We start from the raw sequence: 24,453 nt of genomic DNA, 5'->3' as shown, positions 1-24,453 counted from the left end.
ACACGTGAATGTAAATTGTGGAAGAAGTACTCCATATGTAAAATAACAATTTATAATTTGATGATGAAATATTGCAATCGATAGTATATAGGAAGCAATACTTTTAAATGCACATTAATTTTGGTTGTGACGGTTGGACATAACCATTTACAAAAGAGGAATACATAAACTTGTGCTACTTGCAATGAGTTCACAATTAAAATGTTATTATTTATAACAAATAAATAGGGCTATTGAAAATGATATTGAACAATGAGAAGAGTAAACGGAAAAGTTAAAAATCTTTAGGAAGATACTCGGGACAAATTTCCTGCGTCGAATGGTGACGTTGGTCTGAGACCCAGAATTGAATTCTGGCAGAAAAACCGCAAGAGGATGAATGAAATTTGCCCTGGTTTATGCAATGCGGCTTCGCCAGAGATGAACATCGTGATGTACAATTTGTTTTGAGGAAAAAACAATGTCTGATGGGACCGGAAGAGGATGGAGGAAATAGGATGGACTGGAAGAGGATGGAGGAAATAGAATCTTGGTACGGAGAGGTGCTAAGAGGGTGAGGGTTTGAGAAAGCTAACAAGCTCTTTGGATTTGAGAGCTTTTTGTTGGGATAAATGTTAATTTGTGTTTTTGTTGTTTTAGAAATAAGGATTGATTTGGAAAAAGTTAATTTGTTGGTTTTTATTGTATTTTTTAGTTGTTTTTTATATTTTTTATGTGAAAATAAAAGTTGATTTAGTAAGATTTGAGTGGTAGATTTAGTAGAAGAAGAGAAATAACTTAAAAGCAATGTGGATAAACCTATGTATCTACTTTTATATATTAAGAATAGATACTATAGGAACGTTATTACCTATTCCATTGTAAGGATGTGAAGGTTTTCTGTTCCAATCAATTTAGCAGTATATATTTAATATAGGAAATTAGATTAAGATTCGCATGATGTACAAAGAGTTAAATTGATTATACTATATAGTATATATTAAAGATTTTAATTTTGATGTATTGATACTGTAAAATATTTTTGTTGTTTTGGATGACTACCTATGAGGTCAATAAAAAAGACGGTTATTTTTAAACATTATATAATTAGATGTGTGTATAAAATTATTTTACATTGACGTATATCAAAATTAAATTCATATTTAAAATACTATTTATTTTAGAAATAGATTAAATAATATGTAAGTTAATGTTAAACTAAATTCTAATTGTGCAAAAAAAATAGTAAGAATAAAAAGAGAGAAAAAGAAAGAAGTATAAAAATATGTTAGAGGAGATAAAGAAAATGTGTAAAATAAATGTTGATTTATATAGTAAATATTATTAATGTTTTGATAATTAAAAACGATATTCAATTTTCTAATTTTATTTTCATGGATAATGACAAGTGACAACATGTATTTTCAATAATATTATTACAACTAAATGATATTAAAAAATATAAATTGTTAAAAAGAAAAAAAAATAATATATAAATAACAAAGACACTATATAACTTATGAATATAATTATACAAAAAAAATTAATGAATATAATCACCTAATACATACATTATTTAACAATCTAAAAAAATAAAAATTATAGTCATCAACCAAATTTCAGCACACAACACTTAAACACTTAAGGCTACGTTTGTTTATAGGACACTGAGATAGAGACACAGAGACACAAAATTATGTTTGATAGATGAGACATAGACAGAGACCATGTATCCAGAGACACTGAATTAGTGTATTTTGTGTCCATTCTAACAGGAAGGACACAAGAGACACAAATAGTGCTTCAATAAAAGTATGAGAGTAAGTACTCCTTGTATTCTATAATCTATCTATGTCTAATGTAAGGTGGAATAAAATTAGACAGTCCCATGTTGAAAAAAATTTACAGATTTGGAACTAGGAAGCGTATCTCCGATTGGAGAGTGAATCATTCACAATTTTTGTGGATAATTTACCTGGCAATATTTCAAAGAATGAATTGTTTCATATGCTTAAGTGGAAAGGAAGGATAAATGACATCTATTTGGCACGTAAGGAGAAGTATGGTCGGATCCATCTGTTTGCTTTCATTAGGTATACTACAAAAGGAGGGGCATTAAAGGCCATCAAGGAGATGAATGGAATGCGATTAAGGAGCAAAGAGATCTTTGTGGGTGAGGCTAATTTCAGGAGGAGGATTGATGTATGAAAAAAATCACTACGCATGATAAAGATGTGAGGCAGTCTCTTGATGAAAAACAAGAAAAAATTTAAAAAAAGGACATTGAAGTGAACGAGAAAGAGAGAGTTGTCTTGGAACACCATAGAAGTGAAGAACTAGAAATTCAGAGGAAACTGTTGGAGTTAGGATGGGATACGGTGGTAATGATGCCACAAGGGCTACGGGAGGCAGAGCATGACAAGGATAGAAAGGTATTTGCTGTTGAGAATTTGGATGAGTGGCATGAGGATTTTTTGAAAACGCGAACGGATAATTCTTTGGTGTATCCGACAGTTATGGTGAGTGCGGAATCTATGGAATCTCAAACAATCAGTAACGAAGCAATCTCTGAAAGAACGGAGACGTGAAAATACAGGGATAAACGGAAAGAAGGGGTTGATCTGGTGTTAAACAAAAGTTTAGTTGGGGCTAGGTTGAAGCATATAAGGCCCAATATGTTAGTGGGATGTGGCGGTGAAGTGGTTATGTGGTGCGACGGAGAGTACGTCATTGTGCGTTTTAAAAGGGCCTCTTTGCTTGCTGCTGTGGGCAACGGTGAAGAGAGGGGCGTGGCTGGTCATGGAGTTCACGAAGGGGTTGATGACACGGTGAATAGCGCCGACGAGGCAGATCTGGGAGCAGTGCGGAAGTCAGCTGCTAGTGGCAGAGGTGATAATCTCTGCGCTAAACTTGATGGCGTGGAGGGCAGGGAGGAGTGTGAAGCCCCTTATGCACCCTACAAGCAGAATCAAGCCGAAACAGAGATTGGCAGAGGTGTGGAGAATTGTTCAAAAAGTACAGCAGAGAAAAATATTCCACCAAGTGTAGTCAATAAGATCCACGCTAGTTTGGACGAGAGTGGTAAGCATCATGTTGGCATATGTCTGATGAGGGGTGATGCAGTGCAAGATTCAGATTTAGAGGATGGAAATACAGTGGTGCAGAAAACTGGGTTAGATGATGAAGAGGCTGTAAGAAACTTAGAAGATTCAGAGGACTCAGAGCAGGATGCAGACGGTGAAACTAATCAAGATGAACACGAAGGAAGTTGGGATAAAGATATGGCTGAAAATAGGGCTGCTTAGGATTTGGCCGTCAAATCAGGAGCTGTTTTATATGATGAGGATGAGAACATTATGGCTATTCTCCAAGCTCAGAATAAAGTATTGGCACAAAAAAGAAGGCAAGCAAAATAGAAAGAGAAAGCAAGAAGGTGCCACCCCAAAAACCGAAATAAGGTGTGTAATAGAGTTTTTAAATAATTTTAGTTCGTGGAATATGAGGAGTTTAGGGGGCGTGGAAAGTGAAAAATGGTAAAAAATTTAAGCGTAAAAATAATGTGAATATGTTAGGATTGATAGAGACAAAGAAGGATATGATTTCTAAGTTTGATGTAGTACAATTTTGGGGTAATGATGTGGTGAGTTTGGAATTTGTGGGATCAGAAGATGCTTCTGGAGGTTTATTAATAATGTGAGATATTTGATGTTTAGGTTAAGTAATTGTTACAAAGGAGAGAGATGGTTGTGTATAGAAGGGGAATTGACAAACAATAATTTTTATTTGTGCTGGTTGCTTGGTGTATGGTGCGCATACAAGGGAAGAGAAGCTTGCTGTGTGGGAAGAGTTGAGTTTTTTATCGGAAATATGTCAGATCCCTCTTTGCTACATGGGTATCTTCAATGAGGTTGTGCAGTTGGAAGAAAGAAAAGGCGCTAGTGTATTAACAACATTATCAAATTGGTAGATATAAAGATGAATGACCGTAAGTTTACATGGTTTAGGGGGTCAATCGTGCAGTCAAATTAATAAAATATTGGTGAGTTTGGTTTCATTGTTATCATTTGGAACACTTGGTTGAAAAGGAATAACAGAATTTTCAGGAATCAAGAATCAGGTGTTGCAGGAATAGTCAGCAGGTCGATTAAGAGTTACAAAGAGTAGAGTGGTATTTGATCTCTTGGGTTGTTGATGACTTTTGTCGAAGACGATTAGGAATTAGTTTATTTTATCTGTTTAGTACTTTTTTGTTGAGACGTTGATGCTCCACCTTGTTGTGTTGAGCTTTTTATTTCAAAAAAAACTTATTTTTTATTTTTTCTTTCATTATTCTTGTTAATTTTTTATAATTATATTTTTTATTATTATATTTTTCGTCTCAAATTTTTTGAACGAAAAAAAGGAGAATAAATTGGATTTTTATAATTTATTCTAGTTTATCACCAAACAGGATACAAAAACATAAAATTTTGTGTCTCTGTCCTTTATGTTTTGTTCTTAATGTCTTGTCTTATCGTATTCTCAGAAACAAACGCAGCCAAACCTTCGTCTAAAATTTGAATTTCACTTTAGAGAGTAACGTGTGATCTCTTACCATTTATTTCATAGGTGAGACAAAAAATAAATATGAAAGAAAAATTATTCAAGGATAGAAAATCACACTTTACTCTCTAAAGTAAAATTCAAACTTTAGATGATTCAAATCCGTCTAAAGAGATTGTGAGATACTTGCACCTAATTAGAGAAATGTCTTTGGAATCAGCAGTGCACAAATACTCATTTCATTATCATTGAATCTTAATATGATCTTTATTTTTTATGTAAATTAGAGTGAAATCCGCACGATATGTGCAGTGATAAATTAATTATATTATATAATATATTTTAATAAGTATTATATTATTTAGAGATTGATTAGATAATATATAAATTAATATTAAATTTGAATTGTTTATATTAAAAATATTTTTATAATATTTATTTGATAATTTGTAGATAATTTTATATAATTATTTAACTAAAATATAATATAAATTAAAATATAATTTATTATTTTAAAAAGGTATAAATTTTTTATATTAGAGTTGTATAAAATTATATCTTCATTTGTTGCTTTTATTTTTATATTGTTTTAGTTGTCATATTTTGTCTTTCATGTAGTGTTCTTTGGGTTGTAAATATTTAAAGAAAAATAAAAATAAAAACAAATGAGAATGAAAAATACAAAAAATATAAATTAGTTTAATAATAATGATATATTTGAATATACCTAGTAAGGAGACGTGCATGGTTCTAAGAATACAAGTGAACTTTTAGGGTTTTTGATAAGTGCTCTGTTAGGATTTTGACAAGTACTCTTTTTAGGGTTTTTTCTTTCGTTTACTTTCAATTCATCCCAAAATCTCACGATTCTGATTGTTGACTAGGATTGAAATACAAATTCTCCATGATGGAGTAAGCAGGAGGAGAACGAAAACAATATGACTCAGATAGTGAGGAGGAACAGAAAGATCTGGTATGATTGGGAGATGAAAAAATTGCAAAAGGAACTGAAGCGTGCTCTAAAAGCCTTTTTAGAAGACTATTCGTAGATAAACCTTTCTTCCAAGAAACAATAGACAATGCTCTCAAGGTCATTTGGGGGAGACCAAAGGGACTTCATATAGTTGAAAAGGGAAACAACATATTCCAATTCTTTTTCGAGGAGGAACAAGATGCAATAAGAGTGAAAAAAGGAGGACCCTGGCTCTTTGAAGATTATGTGCTCCACCTTCAGAGATTGAATGAAGATGAGAAGGTATGGGAAGAAGGACTCCATTTCTTCCCAGCATGGTCTCAATTCTGGGTTCTTTTGGAGGAATTTAAATCGCTGGATGTATGGAGAAAATTAGGAGAGAAGATTGGAGAGGTTATTGATGTGGGGTTCTTTAATGTCAGAAAAAAAGAATCCAGAATTGTGAAAGTAAGAATCCGAGTTGATTGAGAATGAAAGGTTAGAGATAGCCTGAGACTAGCTGGACTAAAATAGAGAATAATAGAGATTGGAATCAGATATGAGCGGCTGGCCAAATTCTGCACCTATTGTGCGAAACTGGAACATGATGCCAAGCATTGTAACAAACTGATCATAGACTCAACAACAAAGCAGACCAAACAGGACCGCATAGAAGAGTGAGTTAAAGCGAATCAAGTAGGAAAAAGAGTGGACACAGAGGGCGGCAATGACACTACATGGAATAAAAACTCTAACTCAAAAACTGCACAACCAAAGAAGAAATAATCTCCTACATGGTTAATAGAAAGCTTCGCTGAGTTGAGCATGAATGGAACAAAAAATCAGGTAAAAAAGACAGCAGAATCCTTGAAACAGAGGGACGAAGGGGTGCTGAATCAGACTCCAAAGGAGGTCTGGTAGGTTGTGGAAAATGATGGAGCCCGAATCCTATTGGATGATGTTAACCCAATGGAGACACCTATGGAATTAGAGCAGAAAAAGAGTGGTGTGATTAAAGAAGAGAAAAGAAAACTGAAGATTAAACAAATTGCTAGACAAAGAGATGAAAACTACCAGCAAGTATGTGCAGTGAAAAAGGGACTAGCAGGTAGGGAAAATGAACCTAATAAAAAAAATTATGTATGGAAGAAAGACAAGCAGAAAAAGAGAAGGTGGAGGGTGTCAGCCGTACAATGGCACCCCCGCACCATGAGAATCCTTACATGAAATTGTCGAAGTTTGGAGAGACCCCTGACAATCCATAATCTCAAAGGGATTACTCAATCCTACTTCTCCGAGTTGGTTTTTATATGCGAAACAAAAAAACCAAACTCATTTGGTGGAAGCAAAGCTGAATTCGTGTAGATTTAGCAAACGACACATAATCAATCCAAATGGTATTGTCGGAAGATTAGCCATGGCGTGGAAAGAAAAATGTGATGTTAAAGTAACAAGCAGTTCTAGTTTCATATACAAGGTGTAGTGAGGGATGTGGTGAACAATGTAGAGAGGCACATAATTGGTGTCCACTTCAGCTCTAGTGAACACTGAACAAGCAAGGGTAGCCCAATTTCAAGAGATTTCGAAGGGGTATCGAGGTTTATGCTTTTTAAGCATTCCATCAGAAACCGCTAAAGGGGTGTAGCGGTTTCTTCTCACGCGCAACGTAAACCGCTACACCCTTACCGCGGTTTACGTCTAAATCATAATCTACCATACTTCTATTGTGACTTTTATAGAAATAGAAAAGATGCATTTGTGTCTTTATAGATGTTGTATTCTGGTAATATTAAAAGGTAAATAATTTATTTTGGTAACTTGTCCTAGTTATTATACATTGATATATTGATTTTTAAAACTTGATTTTTTTTATAGACATCAAGATTTAAAGCCCAAAATAAAGAAAACTAGACGGAAACTATCCTAGAGAAAGCAGTTTTAATGAAGTTTGCATGAAAATTTAAAGAAATCTACGAGGGAATAGAGAAAAAAAATACATCCAAACTTAAAACTTGATTGTTTTTGTTTTAAGTAGATTTAGAATAAATAAATTGATGTTTATTGGAATTTATATTCATATAAAATGACACTTGAAAGGAAATTTTAAAGCAATTGGAATTTGATGTCAATTAAAAATTGTATATAAATTGTTGTCATTTTAAACTTTTAATGGAGGTTTAGAACATGAATTAGATGCTAGTTGGAATTACTTGATTGTTGCTAGTTTAATATTTGATTGTTGCTATTTTAATGTATATTTAATATTTGATTGTTATTGTGTTAATATTTGGTTATTGCTGTTTTAATGTAGATTTAATATTTAATTGTTACTCTTATTGTTACTAATGTATGATTGTATCAATATAGGTTTAATGCTGATTAACATTTTTCTGCTAGTTATTTTTAGAAATCGAGATTTGATTGATGTTAAAGTGTTAATGAAGATATTTATTTCCTACTAATATAAGTTTAATATTTGTTGACAGACTATTTTATATTTTTATTTAAATGAGATTGGGTTAATTGGTTCAATTAGTGACCTAATGGTTGAACCAGTAATCCAGTGACTTAGTAATTTGACTGAGTCGATTATTGGTTTGATTCTGACAAAAATGATGTTCTTTTGCATGGTTTTGAAAACCAGACCAAATTGGTCAGTTGGACCAATTCAACTGTGAACCGGATGCCTATGCGGTTCGGTTCAACATAAAAACTGCCATGTTAAATTGGATGCAAACCACTGAACCGGATGGTCGGACCGAACTAAGGCCGGCCGGTCTTATTGAAACGGCATCGTTTTTGCGTTTTAGAAGAGCCAGGTTCTCCTCGGTCCTCACCTGAAGCCCTCGCCCCCCTCTCGAGCCCCATTCGTGATTCCTCAGTCTCCTACATACTCTCTTTATTTCTCCCCAAAACACAACCCTAGCCTCCATCGCGCCGCTGTTGGTTTCACCGTCGCCGCCTGGTTCGTCGTGGTCGTTCGCCAATCCTCCTGTTTCGTCGTGCTCGAAGGCCCTTCCATTCCCCCAACGTCAGCGTCTCCAGGTCCTGCTCCGCCGTTGTCTGTCTGTCGTGTTCGTCGCCGGCTCCCCGTCGTCCGTCGCCAGCTCGCCAGTGTTCGTCGCCAGCTTCCCCTCGTCCGTCGCTCTCACTCAAATCTCTGGTCACTTCCCTCGCCGAAGGTAATGCCTCGGATGCTCAGTCAGTGCTCGGTGCTTTCTCTTAGTTGACTGGCTTTGCTCACTTCTTGATGATAAATTTTAACTGTTACTGGCTTACTGATTGATGATAATTTGATCCCGATAAATTGTTACTGGTTTGTTCTTGCTTTTTTTTTCTGTTGTTAAATTTTGTGCTCATTGCCTAAAGGAATACTTGTAATTTAAGTTGGTGCTTAATACTCTTATTGTATCACAAAGCTCACTACTAGTGCCTGCTGTTCGTGTTATTTTTTTTAGTTCAGAAATGATCAAATTATATTGATTATTGAATGGCTCTGCTCACTACTGCTATGCTATGTTGTACTCTGGTTTGTGTCTTCTTTGCTGCCGTGCCGTGTTTTTTGCGCTCTGCTGTTCACTGCTGTGCTTTTTTGTGTTCAATTAAGTCAATTAAAACTATGCTTTGGGCTTAATTGTGCTTCGATTGTTAAGTTAGTTAATTCAGCATATGAATTTTTCCAACTAAGCATTTCTTAGCTTAAGACTTGCACTAGTTTCTTTGCTAGTAACAACTTATGTGACTGATTTTGCACCGTTATGAACTTATCCATTCCCCTTGTAGGCATGCACTTGGTGGCTTTGTTGGAAGCACAATGGTGTCGACCATTGAAGTGTTTGATCCTCGTCGCGAAGCATGGATAACCGGGGAACCCATGAATCATCCTCGTCGTGAAGCACAATATGGTCTCTACTAACCCTTTTTTTTAATTATATAGGCATCTTTAACCAATTCTCCCAAGTCTATAAGTGAGCTACCACCAGTTCCCCCTTCTTCTAGGGTAACCACTTTGTCTACAGGTTTATTGATGACTGCAGTTATGTTTTAGGGTATTAAATTATTTATTTATTTATTATTTTATTATAAAACGGTTTTTCCAGTTGAAACATGGTTGAACCGGTTGAATCAGTGAACTAGTAATTAGAATGGTTCAATGACCGGTCCGGTTTTCAGAACCTTGCTCTCTTGTATTAATTCTTTTCAAAAGTTTAGATACTATTAGAAAATTGTGGGTCTGTGCAGTATAGATACATGTGCATTGATCTGTTTGACTTAAATATGTAAATCTTGAAGTTGTCAATTTATGTTGATTACATAATATAGAACTAGAATACTATTGAATCTTTTTTTAATTATTTTTTTTATTTTTAGAGAATAAATGCTAATCTGTGTCAATTTTTAGGTCATATACGAAACTGAATTTGCAGAAGACCAGGCAGTTGTTTATGCTTCTAAATGGGTTTTTAGTGTTACTCCTGACCATGATTATATAAAGGTAATGAATTCAAATTGGACTTGATACATTGATCGCCTCCTATTGTCCTTAGTTGCCACCATCTTTGAAATCGCCGGTATTTTCATCTCACAAACACGCAGTATCCAGTAATCAGACATGAATTTGTTGAATACAGTACCTTCATCAGCGTCTCCATGCCCTTCTCTACCTTTGCGCACCCACTCCATCCTGTCCAAGTCACTCCAATTCTCATATCCAAAACCATCCAAATTCACATCTTATGGAGCAAGGCTGTAAGTCGCACTACTATTCTGTTTATACACATTTAACACTTGAAAATTCTCACCAACAGTTTTAAGGAAATTGCGCAGTTGCGAGCTCTTTGATTTGCACCAAGAGCAAGTCCCTTATGAAGTGGCATGGTCTTGGCAGAAAGACATTGTGAAGGAAAAGAAGGCTCAGCTTGAGAACGAAGGAGATTGCAGTGACACCCTTATTGTTTTGCAGCACCCTTCTGTGTATACATTGGGTACTGCCAGTACCAAGGACAACCTAAATTTCAACATCAACAATGCACCCTTTAATGTTTATCGTACTGAGCGAGGTGGCGAAGTTACATACCATGGTCCTGGCCAGCTAGTTCTGTACCCTATTATCAATCTAAGAAGACACAAGATGGATCTACATTGGTACCTCAGGACACTGGAAGAGCTTGTCATTCGTGTTCTTTCTTCGACATTTTCCATTCAAGCTTCTCGAGTGGAAGGTTTAACTGGTGTCTGGGTTGGTAAGTCTAAGTTCCTTTTTTTGCTACTATGCAACCTTAGACTTGTATACTTTTGATAATAATACCACTCAAATTTAGGTTCATAAGAATATAATATTATAATTTCATATATCATGAAAGATTAGCTTGATATTCAAGATTATTGGCTTTATCGATTCAATTCAAAATAGGTTGGATAAATTAGTCCTGGTCATGTTTAACATTTTAGATATTGCAGCCAAGTTTACAATCTTTCTAGCTAACTTGTAAACTCTTACAAGTATACCAATTTACATTTCCAATTAAGTTTATGACTTCACGACTAAACTCTCATGAGTTTTAGTCTAGCTTTACAATTATATGTGTTAGATGAACTCTCGGGTTGGATTAATTTGGTTTCAGCTTATAGAATGGCTTCTACAAGGACATATATAAATTATATGCTACTGCCTGATACCTAAGCTTTTACGACATAAATTAGTTGATGGATTGATTAGTCCAAAACCATTGTCTTCTTTTTTGAAATTCTCCTAACTCCTCGTTGAAATTTGCTCCAGGAAATGAGAAAGTTGCAGCTGTAGGTATAAGAGTGTCTCATTGGATAACATACCATGGCTTAGCACTTAATGTCACAACAGATTTGACTCCCTTCAAATGGATCATCCCATGTGGCATACGCAACCGCGAGGTTGGAAGCATTAAAGGGTTGTTACTGAGAGAAGCTCAGTCATCAAATATGGCTGCTAATGGAACAAATGATCTGCATTCTATTATGCATGATGATGGCGGTCTAATTGATATTACTCGCAACTCCTTGATTGAAGAGTTTTCAAAAGTGTTTCAGCTTGAGTACCATCATAGAACTATTTCTGTACCTATGTTGTATGAAAGGAATCAAAGTGATCTTGTTACTGAAACACAGCAAAGTTGAATTTGTTTGATTTCATACTGAGTCCTTGGAAATATTTATCTTAAGGGTAAGCTAAAACATTGCAACTACTTTTTATTTCTTTCAAGTTTCAAATGCCAAAGATGACCAACAAGATAAAACAATACAATAATAACAGGAATCCATTTGTTGTTAATTATTATTATTATTATTATTATTATTATTATTATTATTATTATTATTATTATTATTATTAATGGTAGCTGTATTCCTGGAGTTTTCTTGAGTTCTTATTCTTCTTGAATGGTTTTGATTTTGCTTCTAGTGGTGCCAATGTTGGTTGTGAAGTCTCGGAATTGGGTGCCTCAGAAGCTGCACTCAAGTATAAGATAAATTAATGTCACATTGTTTTGCCAAAATTTTCATGGAAAGTAAGTACATTAACAAAGAGTAATAAATCATTGTCTTTTACACAACTTAGTCATATTATATTTTAATTAGCAAATTGAGGGATTTCATAAATACCTTGTGGGCTGAGTGGAGATTCAGCTATTGGAGGAAGTGATTGGTCATTTGATCCAAGCATTGCTGGACCTGCGAATAAATATTTTCTATATATAAAACAGTTTATCCAAATTGAAATTTAACTCAATATGAGATTTAGACAGATGAAATTTATCATAAGGAATAATGTGAAAACGGAAAACATGCTAAATTACAAAATAGTATAGCTATTGAACAAAGTAACTACCTGGAGCTGGTATAGGAGAGCCAGAAGCTGCAATAATGTACAATAATAATACTTCATTAGCTATTTAAATATTTCATTAAGAAAATAACAATGGGAAAAGGTACGTTTTGACACATTATTATGTAATAAGAATATTAGTAATTTAGATTATTACGAAAAAATATTGTATGTAACTCAATTACACAAGGTAATGTTGAGTTTAGATAGTTTAATCCAATTATCCAAACTTAACCAGCCCTTATCAAACCCCTTTTAGAATATATTTGTGAATTTTGATTTTTGAAGAAAATAACAGGAAATAAATTAGAATAAGTATAGAAAACTAATTTTTAATTAGCCAACATTAGTTAATTTTTTTATTATAAAATTGTTTTTGTAACCATCCGATTTAGGAGGTTTAAGGTTTTAGGGTTTAAGATTAGGGTTTAGAGTATAATATTTAAGATTTAAGATTTAGAGTTTAAAATTAAAAAAAAATGAGGATTTAGAATTTAGAATTAAAAAATTTAGCTGGCTGCAAAATAGCTGTCTTCCTATTGAAATTATGGGATTAGTGTGTAAATTGGATTAAATTTTTTTATATTTTGAAGCCCTTCTTTGCCTCTCCCTCCAAAATCAAAACTTTAAGGAATAAGGACACACCTTTGCACTGTAAAGGAAGTTCATTGATGTTGCATGCTTGTGGAAGAAAAAGGGCAAGAACACTGTTAATAGGTAATGGGATTGGAGCATTGGCTGAAATCACAAGGCAAGCACAATCTATACTATTACTCATCAAAGACCTTAGTGAATCACAACATGAAGATGATGGTGCTAATCCATTACTTGAACTTCCTGTGATGAAGTTTGCACATGGTGTGAAATTGGTTATCATTGATGTTGTGCATGGTGTAGTAATTTGACCCTTAACCAAGTTTAGTGAACCCATAATTATAATTAGTACGGTTGATATCATAGTGATTTGGAAAGCATACGTGAGTTGTCCCATATTAGCCTTTGGTGGGTTAAAGAATGATTTGATTGTAGGTATGTGTCTTTGGATGTTGATTGGTTTGATCATAAGATAAGGACATGATTTATACATTGCAATGACTCAACGAAAAAGAATTGGTAGATTTGAATTTGATGATTTAGGAGTTCAACTACTTTAACCAACATGTATATTGGAATATATTTTGTTAATTCCCATTGCTGTATTTGGTATGGTTGGTTAGAATGCATATTTTCGTTTTTCAAAACCAAATGTGTGAAAAAAAAAATCAATACACTTCTCATTTGGCATCTTTTTGTTTTAGCATATTTTAACACTAAACTATTCTCTTATGTTTCAAATAAGCATCTAACTTTATCTAGGTACACAAATTTTAAAAATAGAACAACTTAATGTTAGATAAATTCACATAAAGGTACAAAATTATCCTTTTTAATGTTTTATACAAAATATTTTTTATAATATCCTTTTATACTTATTTTGTGAAATTCGATGTTCCCTAAACACGCGAATTTAATGAGATAAATACTCTTAATTGTAATTTCATCTTGAACCAGATTAATTAATCTCAATTATAGAATCATTTCTACTAAAAATTAGATCCAAATAAAGTTTTAAACATTAATGTATGTGAGACTAGAAAATGTAGTAAAATAAACAATTTGAAGACAATTTCAAGAAAATACCATATGGTTATTATAAAATTTGGAGTGGTAAAGTCAAACATATTAATAAATCCTATAACATTCTTATTTTATATTATATTTTTTTTAAAGTTAGAAGAGAGACTCGTACTTGAAACCTCTAAATGAAGATAGAAAGTCTATACCATTTGAGTTATAACTCGTTACTATAATACTCTTATTACATTAAAACAGTCCATTAGTTATAGTTATACGACAACATTAACCTTTGTATGTATGATAATGTCATCAAATTAGAAAGGGTTGGCAACCTACATTTACTTGTCCATTTTCTTGAAACATCTTTTCTCTTTCTATATAACTCTTTGTTCAAGTCTCACTCAAAACATCATCAACTAGTTAGTTTCTCAATCCACACACATACACAAGAACAAGAACAAGGCATTGAGAATTCTTAGTATTCTAACATTGGAAGTAATGGCAAGATCTTCTTTGAGCTTAGTTATTATGGTTCTTGTTGTGGGGGCCACAATGTGGAACCAAGAAGCTAAAGCTCAATCATCATCATCATCAAGTTGCACAAGCACATTAACTAGCTTGAGTCCTTGCTTGAACTACATAATGGGGAGCTCATCAACACCATCATCTTCATGTTGCTCTCAACTCTCAAGTGTGGTTAAATCTTCCCCACAGTGCTTATGCTCTGTCCTTAATGGTGGAGGTTCCAATTTGGGAATCCCCATTAACCAAACTCTTGCTTTGTCTCTTCCTAGTGCTTGCAAAGTTCAAACTCCACCAGTAAGCCAATGCAAAGGTAAGAAAATAAAAAAGACAAAAAGACAACAGAGAGAATATAAGGCTAATAACTTATTGGTCATGGCATGAATTTTGTAGGTGTTAATGGAGGAGCATCTTCGGGTTCTCCGGTGGGATCTCCATTTGGTTCCCCAGCTGAATCTCCAGCTGATTCACCTGAAGGTTCAGACTCAGGTTCAGATTCTCCCTCAGGTATAATATTGTAGTAAAGGATCTTTGAAAATGTTACCCTCCTTTTCATGATATAGTAAACTCAGAATTAACAGTTTAATTAAGATTGTTAGTAGAAAAGATGTTTCAATGCATGATAACACTTTTTAGTTTGGTGTATTCTATTGTTGTAGTTGCAGGATCTAAGAGAGTTCCAGGAACAAATGGTGGGTCATCTGATGGAAGCAACATTAAATTCCCCTCCCACTTTTTGCTCTCTCTTCTTGTAATTGTTTCTTGTTTCTCTTCCATCACCAACCTCTGATTTTTGAGTCTTGTCTGTAGAGACTTGAGAGACTTGAGTGCTGAGGTTTTTTAATGATGTTTTGCCTTTTGTTGTGTCACTTCTTGTCTATGTAGTTTGTATAAATAATGAGTTTAATTTTATATATGTTTCCTTTATTATTCAGGCTTGATTATGCCATAGAAACCTACTGATTAATCTAAATTTTCTGAGCTATGAAACAAAACTATGTATGACTCATTAGTTCAACAACTAATTGAAACTGGGTTCAATTTTCTTTAATTTACAAAGCATAGAGCATACGTATTAATCTACTAATGTAACTTACATTGCTTATTGTGGGGAATTGGGTATCTCGAACTGGGAGGAGGAATAAGTATGAGTTGTTAAGTGCTTGCTGAATAATCCTAAAGTCTCACATCGTGGGGATCAGAATGTGAGGGTGATGCATTGGGATATAAAAGAGAAGGGAGTACAACAATTGCAATATACTTACCTGGACGGGGTCGATGGGCGATCAAGAAGGCCCATGGCCTAGGCTGGTGACTTCCACTGCACTTCGGAAGGGTGCCCGCCTAAGGTCTACCCAAGTGGTGGAGCCTACGTCATAATTTGTGGCAGTGGGGGCCTGCGTTCGCGCGGCCCCTTCCAATCCAGTTTAAAAGTGTTCGGGCCTTGGTTCTTTGGGCCTGCTCGTTATTCTGTGCGGTTTTACTAGATCGAAAAGAAACACTGTTAAAGGAAGATAGAGAAATGTATATTAAAATAAAAGGTTACATGTGGATTAATTTTAGGAAATTATTTAATTTAATTAATTAATTAACATTTAAATGTGAAAACAACCCAATCCCGCAAAGTGTCAAAAACACAACTAAATGGGACTGTTTTTAAATAAAAAAATTATTATTTTCAAAAAGAAAATAGAAGAGTATTGTTTATCAGGATATAATTTTTCTTTAAATTGAATAAACACGAGAATATTTTTAAATTGAATAAATATGATTAATTATACGAAAGTAATAATAGGAATATATTTATTTTTATTAAATTAAATTATTATAAAAGTCGTATTTAGTAAATAATGTTCTTTCATTTTTTTTGAAAATAATGAATTTTTTTATTGATTAAAAATGCCCAAGTAAAAGAGCCCCACCCATGAAGGGCATACCCGTAAATATCACCAAAGATGAAAGGGAACAAATCAAGTTGGTGGGCTTAAATCATATTTTTATTTGAAAAAGAAAGTTACAACAATGTTAAATAGATTGATAAAAGCACATTGGACTGAACACACCAACAGAGGTAGAGATTTCTAATAACATAGAAAACTCTTCCAATAGTAGTAATCTACAGAGAAAACTACACCAATTTTATAATTTCAACTAAATTTAAAAAAAAACCCTCAAAAAATAGAACCCTAAACTCTGCAAGAAAGCCCCTCTGCTTATATAAATGCAAAAGTAATATTTTCATAAACAAATTATGCTCTTTTATTTCTTTTTTTTTTCCTTCTTTTACATTTGTGATGTATTTATATTAGTTTTTAATGATAAAGATTTTATAAAGTTAGTTATTTTGCACTAGAAAAAATCACTCTATATTTATTTTACATATTTTTAATATGTATTTTTATTTCTAGCATATATTATAAAAGGGTAAATAATTATTATATACACATAATATAATTAAATATTTAAAATTAACAAATTTATTTCTATAAAAATTAGTTTAACTGATTAATTATTAATACATTTTATCAAAAACTTAAGGAGCGTCACCGTGGCGAACAAACGAGAATCATGAAGTCTATTTGGTTTTTTGGTGTTTCTACAAAAAATTTGGTGTTTCATCTGAAACATGCTTTTTCATTAGGCCACTTGACTCCAGGATTTAGCTTTTTAGTCAAAATAATGTAATTGTGTGTAAGAGAGAGATAATTATGTATTCTGAAAATGATTAGAGAGTTTAATATCAATACTTGAACCTTGTAAAGTTGACGAATTGATAGAAACAACACACTTCCAACTGTTTATGCCTTGAAATTGAAACCTGCCTCTACACTTCAAAATTTAACTTCATAGGACCATGTTTCTTGTAATTTATGCTCCTCCCAGCCAGGGGATTTAAATCCCTTTAACAAGAGACTATAAACTAATTATTCAATGGATTCCATAGAACATTGGATATCAATTTCAATTTACTTACCTGAATGGAGTAAATGCGCGATCAAGATTCAAGAAGACCCATAGACTAGGCTGGTAACTTCCATTGCAGTTGGGAAGGGTGCTAGCATAAGATCTACCCTCAAAAATTTTTAAATTAGCATATGTTGAGTCTTTTACATATCTTTTGGTATGTTTTTTTTTAACTTTAAGCATAGGATCTAGTCAAAATATTTTTAGCATATATATATATATATATATAAGTTTAGCTATAATATAATACATGAATTAAATCTATGATTGATGTCAATGTTGGTGTTGTAATGTCTTGAGAAGCTTACAATTTTGTATAGCTAATTTATATAATCAATTTGTGAGATCCAACATCATTTTTGTAATCTCTTTTACTTAAAAAGGATCTCCTTTACTTGAAAAGGAGAAAATAGTTTTGGTTTCCGCTTCATTTTCTTCTTTACTTTTTTTTAATTACAAAAAAGAATTCTTTTTCAATTTCAACGACAGGTAAAGTATAATATTTTTAGCACGAGTAAAGTCTGCAAAACGATAATAATTTGTTTTGATATACTTTTATTTTTATTATTATTAATAAATAAAAAATTATATTCACCAAAATAGAATTTAGAAGATATATTAAAAGTGCTCATTAGGATTCCTAGTGCTCTTCTAGAATTTTAGTGTCTTTTATTAGAATTCTGATTAGCAAACGGAATGGATGATCTTAGGTCTAATCCTGAACGTCCTAGACATGAGAAGAAGAGCGAGGAGGAAGAGATTATCCTCCTTAATGAAGAAGACATTTCGGAAGGAGTGCAAGCATGTACGAAGAGTCTTTCAAAAAGAATTTTTGCGAAAAGACCTTTTTCTGCGGGAATAATAGAAGGTGCCATGCATGCTATTTGAGGTAGACCTGAAGGATTCAGAGTGGTGAGCAAAGGTAATAATCTATTTCAATTTTTATTTGAGAAAGAAACAGATATGCTGAGAATTGAAAGAGGCTCCCCATGACTCTTTAAGAATTAGCATTGGGAGGAGGACGAGGCCTCACGAGAAATAATGATCTCTGCAATTCTTATTTGGGTTCAATTCTGGGGTTTGTCAAAACAATTCAAAATCCTGAAGGTTGGACGTAAATTAGGGAGTAAATTAGGTTCATCTCTGACATTGATTTTTTCGAGGTCAAAGACAAAAATCTCGGATTATCAAAGTGAAGGTGGAACTGGAGGGTGATAAAAGCTAAGAGACAATATAAAATTGATGGGGCCGAATCAACAACTTCTAGAGATAGGTTTGAGGTATGAACGTATTGGTGTGTTTTGTAATTACTATGCCTCCCTTAGACATAAGACAAGAAATTGTCAATCATTATTGGAAGACTCATCTAAAAATTAGATTAAACAGGAGGGCATATGGGATTGGGTCAAGACAGACTAGGTTAGAAGGAGAGTTGAAAGGCAAAAATATGATGATTTAAGAATAACTAGAGCTGATGGTCATTCTCCTGCACAACTAAAGAAGAAACCAGCCCCAATGTGACTTCTAGAGAGCTTTTCAAGTTTGAGTATGGAGGAAAAGAAGCAGCAACCAACTCCCAAGTAATTAATGACAAATAGTTTTAACGTGCAGGAAGATAAAGATGCAGAAGTAGAGATTGCTAACACTAATTCAAGTGCTGATTTGCTAAATGTTTTTAGAGAACTATCTATTCAAATGAATACTGATGAATATATGGCTATTTCTGAAAATAGAACAGAATGCAAAAATAAGAAATTAAAACTGAAGCAGATAGCTAGAATAAGAGACAATATTATCAAGACTTATGTTGGCAATAAGAGAAATAATAGCGGAAAGGAGAATGAAGGAAGTTGGAAAAAAGCGTGTTTAGAGGAAGAGCGATTAATTGAAAATGAGGTAGAGGGTGCCAGCCGTCAAATGGCACCCAAAAACCCATGAAGCTACTAAGTTGGAACTGTCAGGATTTGGGGAGAACCCTTAACAGTCCAGAATTTTAAAGGGATATGTCAATCCCACTCTCCCGCGAGATTGTGTTCATCTATGAAACTAAAAACTAATCTCGCATAGTAGAAAGAAAATTGAGAAGCTGCAGATTTGTGAATGGAAGATTAATAATCCAATTGGGACAGCAGAAGGAACAATTCTGGCCTAAAAAGAAGACCTAGATCTCGAAATAATTGTTGTTGAAAATTACTATATAGCTGCAAAAGTAAATGACACATCTAATAACTCTTCACGAGGATTGGTGGGTGTTCACCTAAGTTGTTTGGATCATGAAAGGCTAACTCAATTCGAAGAGATCTTAACAGTTATTCAACAACTACCTGAAAATGTCATTGTTTTTGGAGACTTTAATGCCATTGTGAATCAACAAGAGAAGATGGGAGGAGACCTTAAATCCTGGGCTATTATGTCTGAGTTTTCTAATTTCATTGATGGAAATGGATTAATGGACTTGGGCATGGTAGGAAGACCATTCACATGGTCAAATAAAAGAAGGGGTTTGGAGCATATTACCGAGAGATTGGATAGAATGCTTGCTTCAGGGGGCTGGTTGAATATCTACCCTGCTACTTCAGTGATTAAATTGATGGAAAATGGGTTTGATCACGCGCCACTCTTCTTGGATACTAATCCTCAAATGGAGAAGTCCAAGAGAAGATTCAAATTTCAAGATTGTTGGTGTGAAATGGAGGAAATAAGAAATATTATTGCTGCTGCTTGGAACTCCAGGTTTGAGGGTTCATCAATGTTTATTCTTGCATAAAAAATGAAGATGTGTCATCATCAATTAGTGTTTTGGCAATAGTAATCTAAATCCAATTCTAAAAAGGAGATTGAGAACCTTCTTTATAGGATTGAGGCCCTCAGAGAAGCAAGAATTAATGGCGGAAACCAACTGAATGAGTTGGAAAAAGAACTTGAAATGGCGTATTCCAGAAAAGAGATCTATTGAAAAAGCAAATCAATGATAAAATAGTTGAAGGAGGGTGACAAAAATACTAAATTCTTCCATCAATCCTACCAATATCAGATTCGGAGAAATAAAATCTGGAGATTGAAAAAGAATGATAGAAGCTATGTCACCACTCATGGAGAGATTGCTACAGTTGTCGAGGAATATTTTAAGAAAATGTTTACTTCAACTAACAATGTTGATCCAACCCCTCTATTTGAAGATTTTGGTGCTAAAGTTACCCCTGCCATAAATCGCAAATTGTGGCGTCCAGTCTCAATGGAGAAAATTAAGAGAGCAGTTTTCAGTGTCCATCCCAGAGTGCCCCAGGTAATGACGAATTCACTTCTAAATTCTTTTAATTCTATTGGGATATTGTAGCAGAACGTATTTTTAAAGCAATCCGGAGTTTCTTTATTAGTAGTAGAATATTAAAAAGCTTCAATCACACGCCTAATTCCTAAGATCCCAGATGCAAAGGTAATGGGCTAGGTTAGACCTATAAGCCTTTCTTCAATTGTCTACAAATTTATTTCTAAAGTATTGGTTCATCGACTCCAAATTTTTATGAATTGTCTGATTAGTTCAACTCAGAGCGCCTTTGTGAAAGGCCCGGTTAATCTCTGACAATATTCTTATATCCCATGAATGCATGCACTACTTGAACACTAAGAACTTGAACACTAAGAAGAGGAGTTTGGTGAATGAGATGGCGTTGAAACTTGATATGAATAAAGTATATGATAGAATTGAGTGGCAATTCCTATGGTTTATGCTAGAGAAGCTTGGTTTTGATTCAAGATAGATTGGTTGGATATAAGAGGTGGTGACAACCATTTCTTACTCTGTCGTTGTTGAAGGACAACCCTATGACTTTTTCAAGTTAAATAAAGGTATCCGACAAGGGGACCCTCTATCTCTCTATCTTTTTCTATTTTGTGCAGAAGGTTTTTCCTACCTTCTGAACAAGACTGAACAAAACGATATCCTCTCAGGTATTTAAATTAATCGAAGATGTCCAAAATTAAAGATTTTTTTTCTGTAGAAGCATTCACGAGAAGCTCCCTGTCCTTAATCTGCTCAATCAGCGCCTCTCTTCCATTTTTTTATTATATCACCGCTGCCAACAAGATGCAGAATCAATCAATCATTGTCTATTCTTATGTGAAAAAGGAAAAGAGGTATGGAATAAAAGTCTCGTTACTATATATTTTGTCAACAACAACTCACCTTTTTTTTGGTCGGCGTGATAAAAGAGATCTGAGCACTTCAGAGCTCGACATGGTGGGTCATCGCAGTTGATGTTGTTAGCAAGCTGAAAAATTTAGAAATCCAGAAACAACATGATCTTTGAACAAGAATTGATCCCTCTAAAAGCAACGGTGAAGTCATGCTTGAAGCTTGTGAATGAGTGGTCTTCTAATTCCTAATACTGCATTCACTTTCTTTTTTCTAATCTAGTTTCTCTCTTAATGTTTTGATGTTGTATTCACGTTTTAGTGAATTTTGAAAATTTTCTCTTTCTTTTGTTCCATGTCCTAACATGGATCCCATTGTATTTTGCTTTCGTCAACGAATAAAATACATCTATCTTTAAAAAAAAATAGAATTTAAAGTAAAATCCTATCTTATCCTCTAATCATTACTTTAGATAACACTCCTTATTGATTAAAAAATAATAATATAATACCTAATCACTAATTCAGTTAAATATATTTTTTTTTTGCTCTTCTGTTAAATTTTTATTTGGTCTAACATGATTTAATAGAACAAGTTTAATATTCTATTTGTTTACTCAATTCTAAAAATATCAAAAAATTAATATAATAGCTGAAACTAAATTTTGGAACTAATATAATAAATTTTAAATTTAAAAAATCTCTAACAAATTTACTTAATTTTTCTATGTTATCAAATCACATTAATCCGCTATTTGTTTTGTTCATTTTAATTAGTTTACTCTTAAAACTATAAAATCAAAATTAGGACTTCATTATTATTACAAAACATCAAAAGATTTATTACTTTAATTAAAATTTATTTTTTTGAATAAAACTATTCACTTATCAAATTAAAAATAAATTATTCTATGATTTCAATATATTCGAAACATTAAAAAAAATAAATACAAAAAAAATTAGGCTATTGACTAATGTAACATATTTATCTGAATAGGATTAATGAATGATTAAAAAATTTGATGGTTTAGATTGAAGACCTCCATTACACTCTCAAAAGATGTGTTATTCCTCATTACAATTAGTACTTTTCTACATCATACTACCGTAACCATCATATATTATACTTAATCTATTTTATCCTTCTAAGCAGTTCTTGACGACATAATTTCAACATGGTCAATTCTTTATTATTGGCAAAAGAAGTTTGTTATTGTATATGGTATTTTCTCAAGTCTCTATTCCAAGAGGGTCATCTCTGCTACGAGAGTTACACCATAATTTTATTTAAGTAATTAAACTATTTTAAAAGGTTTAAAATTCATTGTTAAAAAACTTTTATATATACTAGACAATACTTTATATAATCAATCATATTAATGTAAAGTACATATTAAATTATAAAATATATATTAAAAATAAATTAAATTATATATATATAATAATTAATTTAGTTATTAATTTTTATAGTATAATATACATTGATATATGACAAATTTTAAAATAATATAATAATATAATTTATTTTTAAAATAATTTTCACTTATAAAATAATTTTAATTTTTAAGTAAGAGTTTTATTTTCAGTAATCTATTTTTTTTTAAAGTATATACTTATCAATGAATTATAAATTTGGTCAGGAAAGCCAAAGGCGAAATGATTGACCAAATTTTTATAATTAATTGAAATTTTGGAAGAGCCACTTTAAACTGTGTTTGATTCTGAGAATAGAATAAAATAGGAGATTGAGAATAAAATATAAATTATATAAAAACATAAAATAAAATTAGTAATTTTATATTTTTATTTAATGATAAATTAAATATAAAAGTAAATAATAAAAGTTTAATTTATTTTTATTTTTTGATATAAAAAATTAAAAAAAAATTATAATGTTAAAAATATAATTATAAAAAATTAATAAAAATAATAAAATAAAAAATTTATGTTTTTTTGTTAGTGTTTTTAAATTTTTTTATATATTTATTGAGTGTCTCTCAACATAACAAAATATAATTTTGTATATCCGTGTCACTTTCTCGTTAGTGGGTACGGATGGCTAAAAACTCGGAAAAAGAACAAAAACAATGCATATGATATATTACAATTTATATATAAATGTTATATGGAACAAGACTAGAAAAGTGAATATACAATAGATGTATTTTTTTCTCTCTTTAAAACGTTTGAACATTGATCATTAATATGTTTAAATAGTGTTAAGAATAAATAATTATCTAATGTATAGAAATTGTGAAACTCATGTACCTGTAGCGATTTATGTGTGTATTGGTTGGTAAAGTTTCTTCATAAATTTTTGCTGCTCCTTAGGCTTATTGACTATAACCTGTAAAACCTGTAAACCTTTTTTTTTATAAATTTTAATTATTAATATTTTTTAATAATTAAATACATATTTTATATTAATTAAAAAATTATTTAAATATCAAATTAATTAATAACAACCATATTTTTTTACTAATATTAAAAATATTTAATATATAAATAATATTTTTCATGCCTTCAAATATTGCGTCATGAAAACGTTTCTATTTCAACTCTTGCTTGTTTTCACAATTTAGTTGTTGACAATAGTAGCAATATTTAATTATTACAAAACTTAGTGTTCCTTATTCTTTTTCTAAATCATGTTTACTTTAAATTGTTACGTCGAATCGATCTGCGTAATTTGTAAAAAAAAAAAGTCGGATTAAAAAATTAGGATCGTTAAAAAGCAAAAATCTACCAAATTTGCGCCACTTAAATCGTGGATTTTGGCGGGACATAATGGACTTTTTCGCTGGCTTAGTTTTTTTTGACAGAAAAATTTTTGTAATTTTTTTGGTCAAAATCCAAGTTCCTCCAACCCAACTTACAAGAGTAC

General features: G+C 32.4%; 3 protein-coding genes and 1 non-coding gene across 5 annotated transcripts; 3 read left to right on the top strand and 1 right to left on the bottom strand.

Annotated features, from left to right (window-relative positions):
- Positions 1-8,310: 8,310 nt before the first annotated feature.
- On the top strand, positions 8,311-11,780 carry LOC112737034 (octanoyltransferase LIP2p, chloroplastic). Of its 2 annotated transcripts, none has more exons than XM_025786750.3 (6): positions 8,311-8,655; positions 9,257-9,378; positions 9,876-9,968; positions 10,070-10,222; positions 10,301-10,716; positions 11,253-11,780. In XM_025786750.3, exons 4-6 carry the CDS (start codon positions 10,086-10,088, stop codon positions 11,624-11,626), a joined length of 927 nt encoding a protein of 308 aa, XP_025642535.1. In that variant the 5' UTR covers positions 8,311-8,655; positions 9,257-9,378; positions 9,876-9,968; positions 10,070-10,085; the 3' UTR covers positions 11,627-11,780. The 2 variants fall into 2 exon arrangements, with proteins under 2 accessions (XP_025642535.1, XP_025642530.1); XM_025786745.3 differs by having other exon boundaries at positions 8,313-8,655; positions 9,257-9,473.
- A 43-nt stretch (positions 11,781-11,823) lies between these two features.
- LOC112737050 (non-specific lipid transfer protein GPI-anchored 16) lies at positions 11,824-13,378 on the bottom strand. Its single transcript, XM_025786762.3, has 4 exons — positions 12,978-13,378; positions 12,336-12,362; positions 12,110-12,178; positions 11,824-11,956 (listed from the first exon to the last, which is right to left on the bottom strand). Exons 1-4 carry the CDS (start codon positions 13,321-13,323, stop codon positions 11,838-11,840), a joined length of 561 nt encoding a protein of 186 aa, XP_025642547.1. The 5' UTR covers positions 13,324-13,378; the 3' UTR covers positions 11,824-11,837.
- A 979-nt stretch (positions 13,379-14,357) lies between these two features.
- LOC112737025 (non-specific lipid transfer protein GPI-anchored 15) lies at positions 14,358-15,401 on the top strand. Its single transcript, XM_025786734.3, has 3 exons — positions 14,358-14,784; positions 14,865-14,978; positions 15,131-15,401. The coding sequence occupies exons 1-3, from the start codon at positions 14,448-14,450 to the stop codon at positions 15,259-15,261; spliced, it is 582 nt and encodes a 193-aa protein (XP_025642519.1). The 5' UTR covers positions 14,358-14,447; the 3' UTR covers positions 15,262-15,401.
- Positions 15,402-15,728: 327 nt separating this feature from the next.
- Positions 15,729-15,889, top strand: LOC112763033 (U1 spliceosomal RNA). Its single transcript, XR_003182805.1, has one exon. It is a non-coding gene; the product is annotated as a U1 spliceosomal RNA (small nuclear RNA).
- Positions 15,890-24,453: the final 8,564 nt, after the last annotated feature.

Source organism: Arachis hypogaea, chromosome 2, assembly GCF_003086295.3.
Source record: "Arachis hypogaea cultivar Tifrunner chromosome 2, arahy.Tifrunner.gnm2.J5K5, whole genome shotgun sequence".
In the NCBI taxonomy this organism is placed as follows: Eukaryota; Viridiplantae; Streptophyta; class Magnoliopsida; order Fabales; family Fabaceae; genus Arachis; species Arachis hypogaea.
This window is presented reverse-complemented; position numbering and strand designations above follow the sequence as displayed.

Coding starts and splice junctions, on each gene's coding strand:
- LOC112737025 (XM_025786734.3), top strand. CDS start 14,448: ATGGCAAGATCTTCTTTGAGCTTAGTTATTATGGTTCTTGTTGTGGGG. Junction 14,785..14,864: donor ACCAGTAAGCCAATGCAAAG/GTAAGAAAATAA, acceptor TGAATTTTGTAG/GTGTTAATGGAGGAGCATCT. Junction 14,979..15,130: donor AGGTTCAGATTCTCCCTCAG/GTATAATATTGT, acceptor CTATTGTTGTAG/TTGCAGGATCTAAGAGAGTT.
- LOC112737050 (XM_025786762.3), bottom strand. CDS start 13,323: ATGGGACAACTCACGTATGCTTTCCAAATCACTATGATATCAACCGTA. Junction 12,363..12,977: donor ACTTCCTTTACAGTGCAAAG/GTGTGTCCTTAT, acceptor ACATTATTGCAG/CTTCTGGCTCTCCTATACCA. Junction 11,957..12,109: donor ATCTCCACTCAGCCCACAAG/GTATTTATGAAA, acceptor ACTTGAGTGCAG/CTTCTGAGGCACCCAATTCC.
- LOC112737034 (XM_025786750.3), top strand. CDS start 10,086: ATGAATTTGTTGAATACAGTACCTTCATCAGCGTCTCCATGCCCTTCT. Junction 10,223..10,300: donor ACATCTTATGGAGCAAGGCT/GTAAGTCGCACT, acceptor GAAATTGCGCAG/TTGCGAGCTCTTTGATTTGC. Junction 10,717..11,252: donor TTTAACTGGTGTCTGGGTTG/GTAAGTCTAAGT, acceptor AATTTGCTCCAG/GAAATGAGAAAGTTGCAGCT.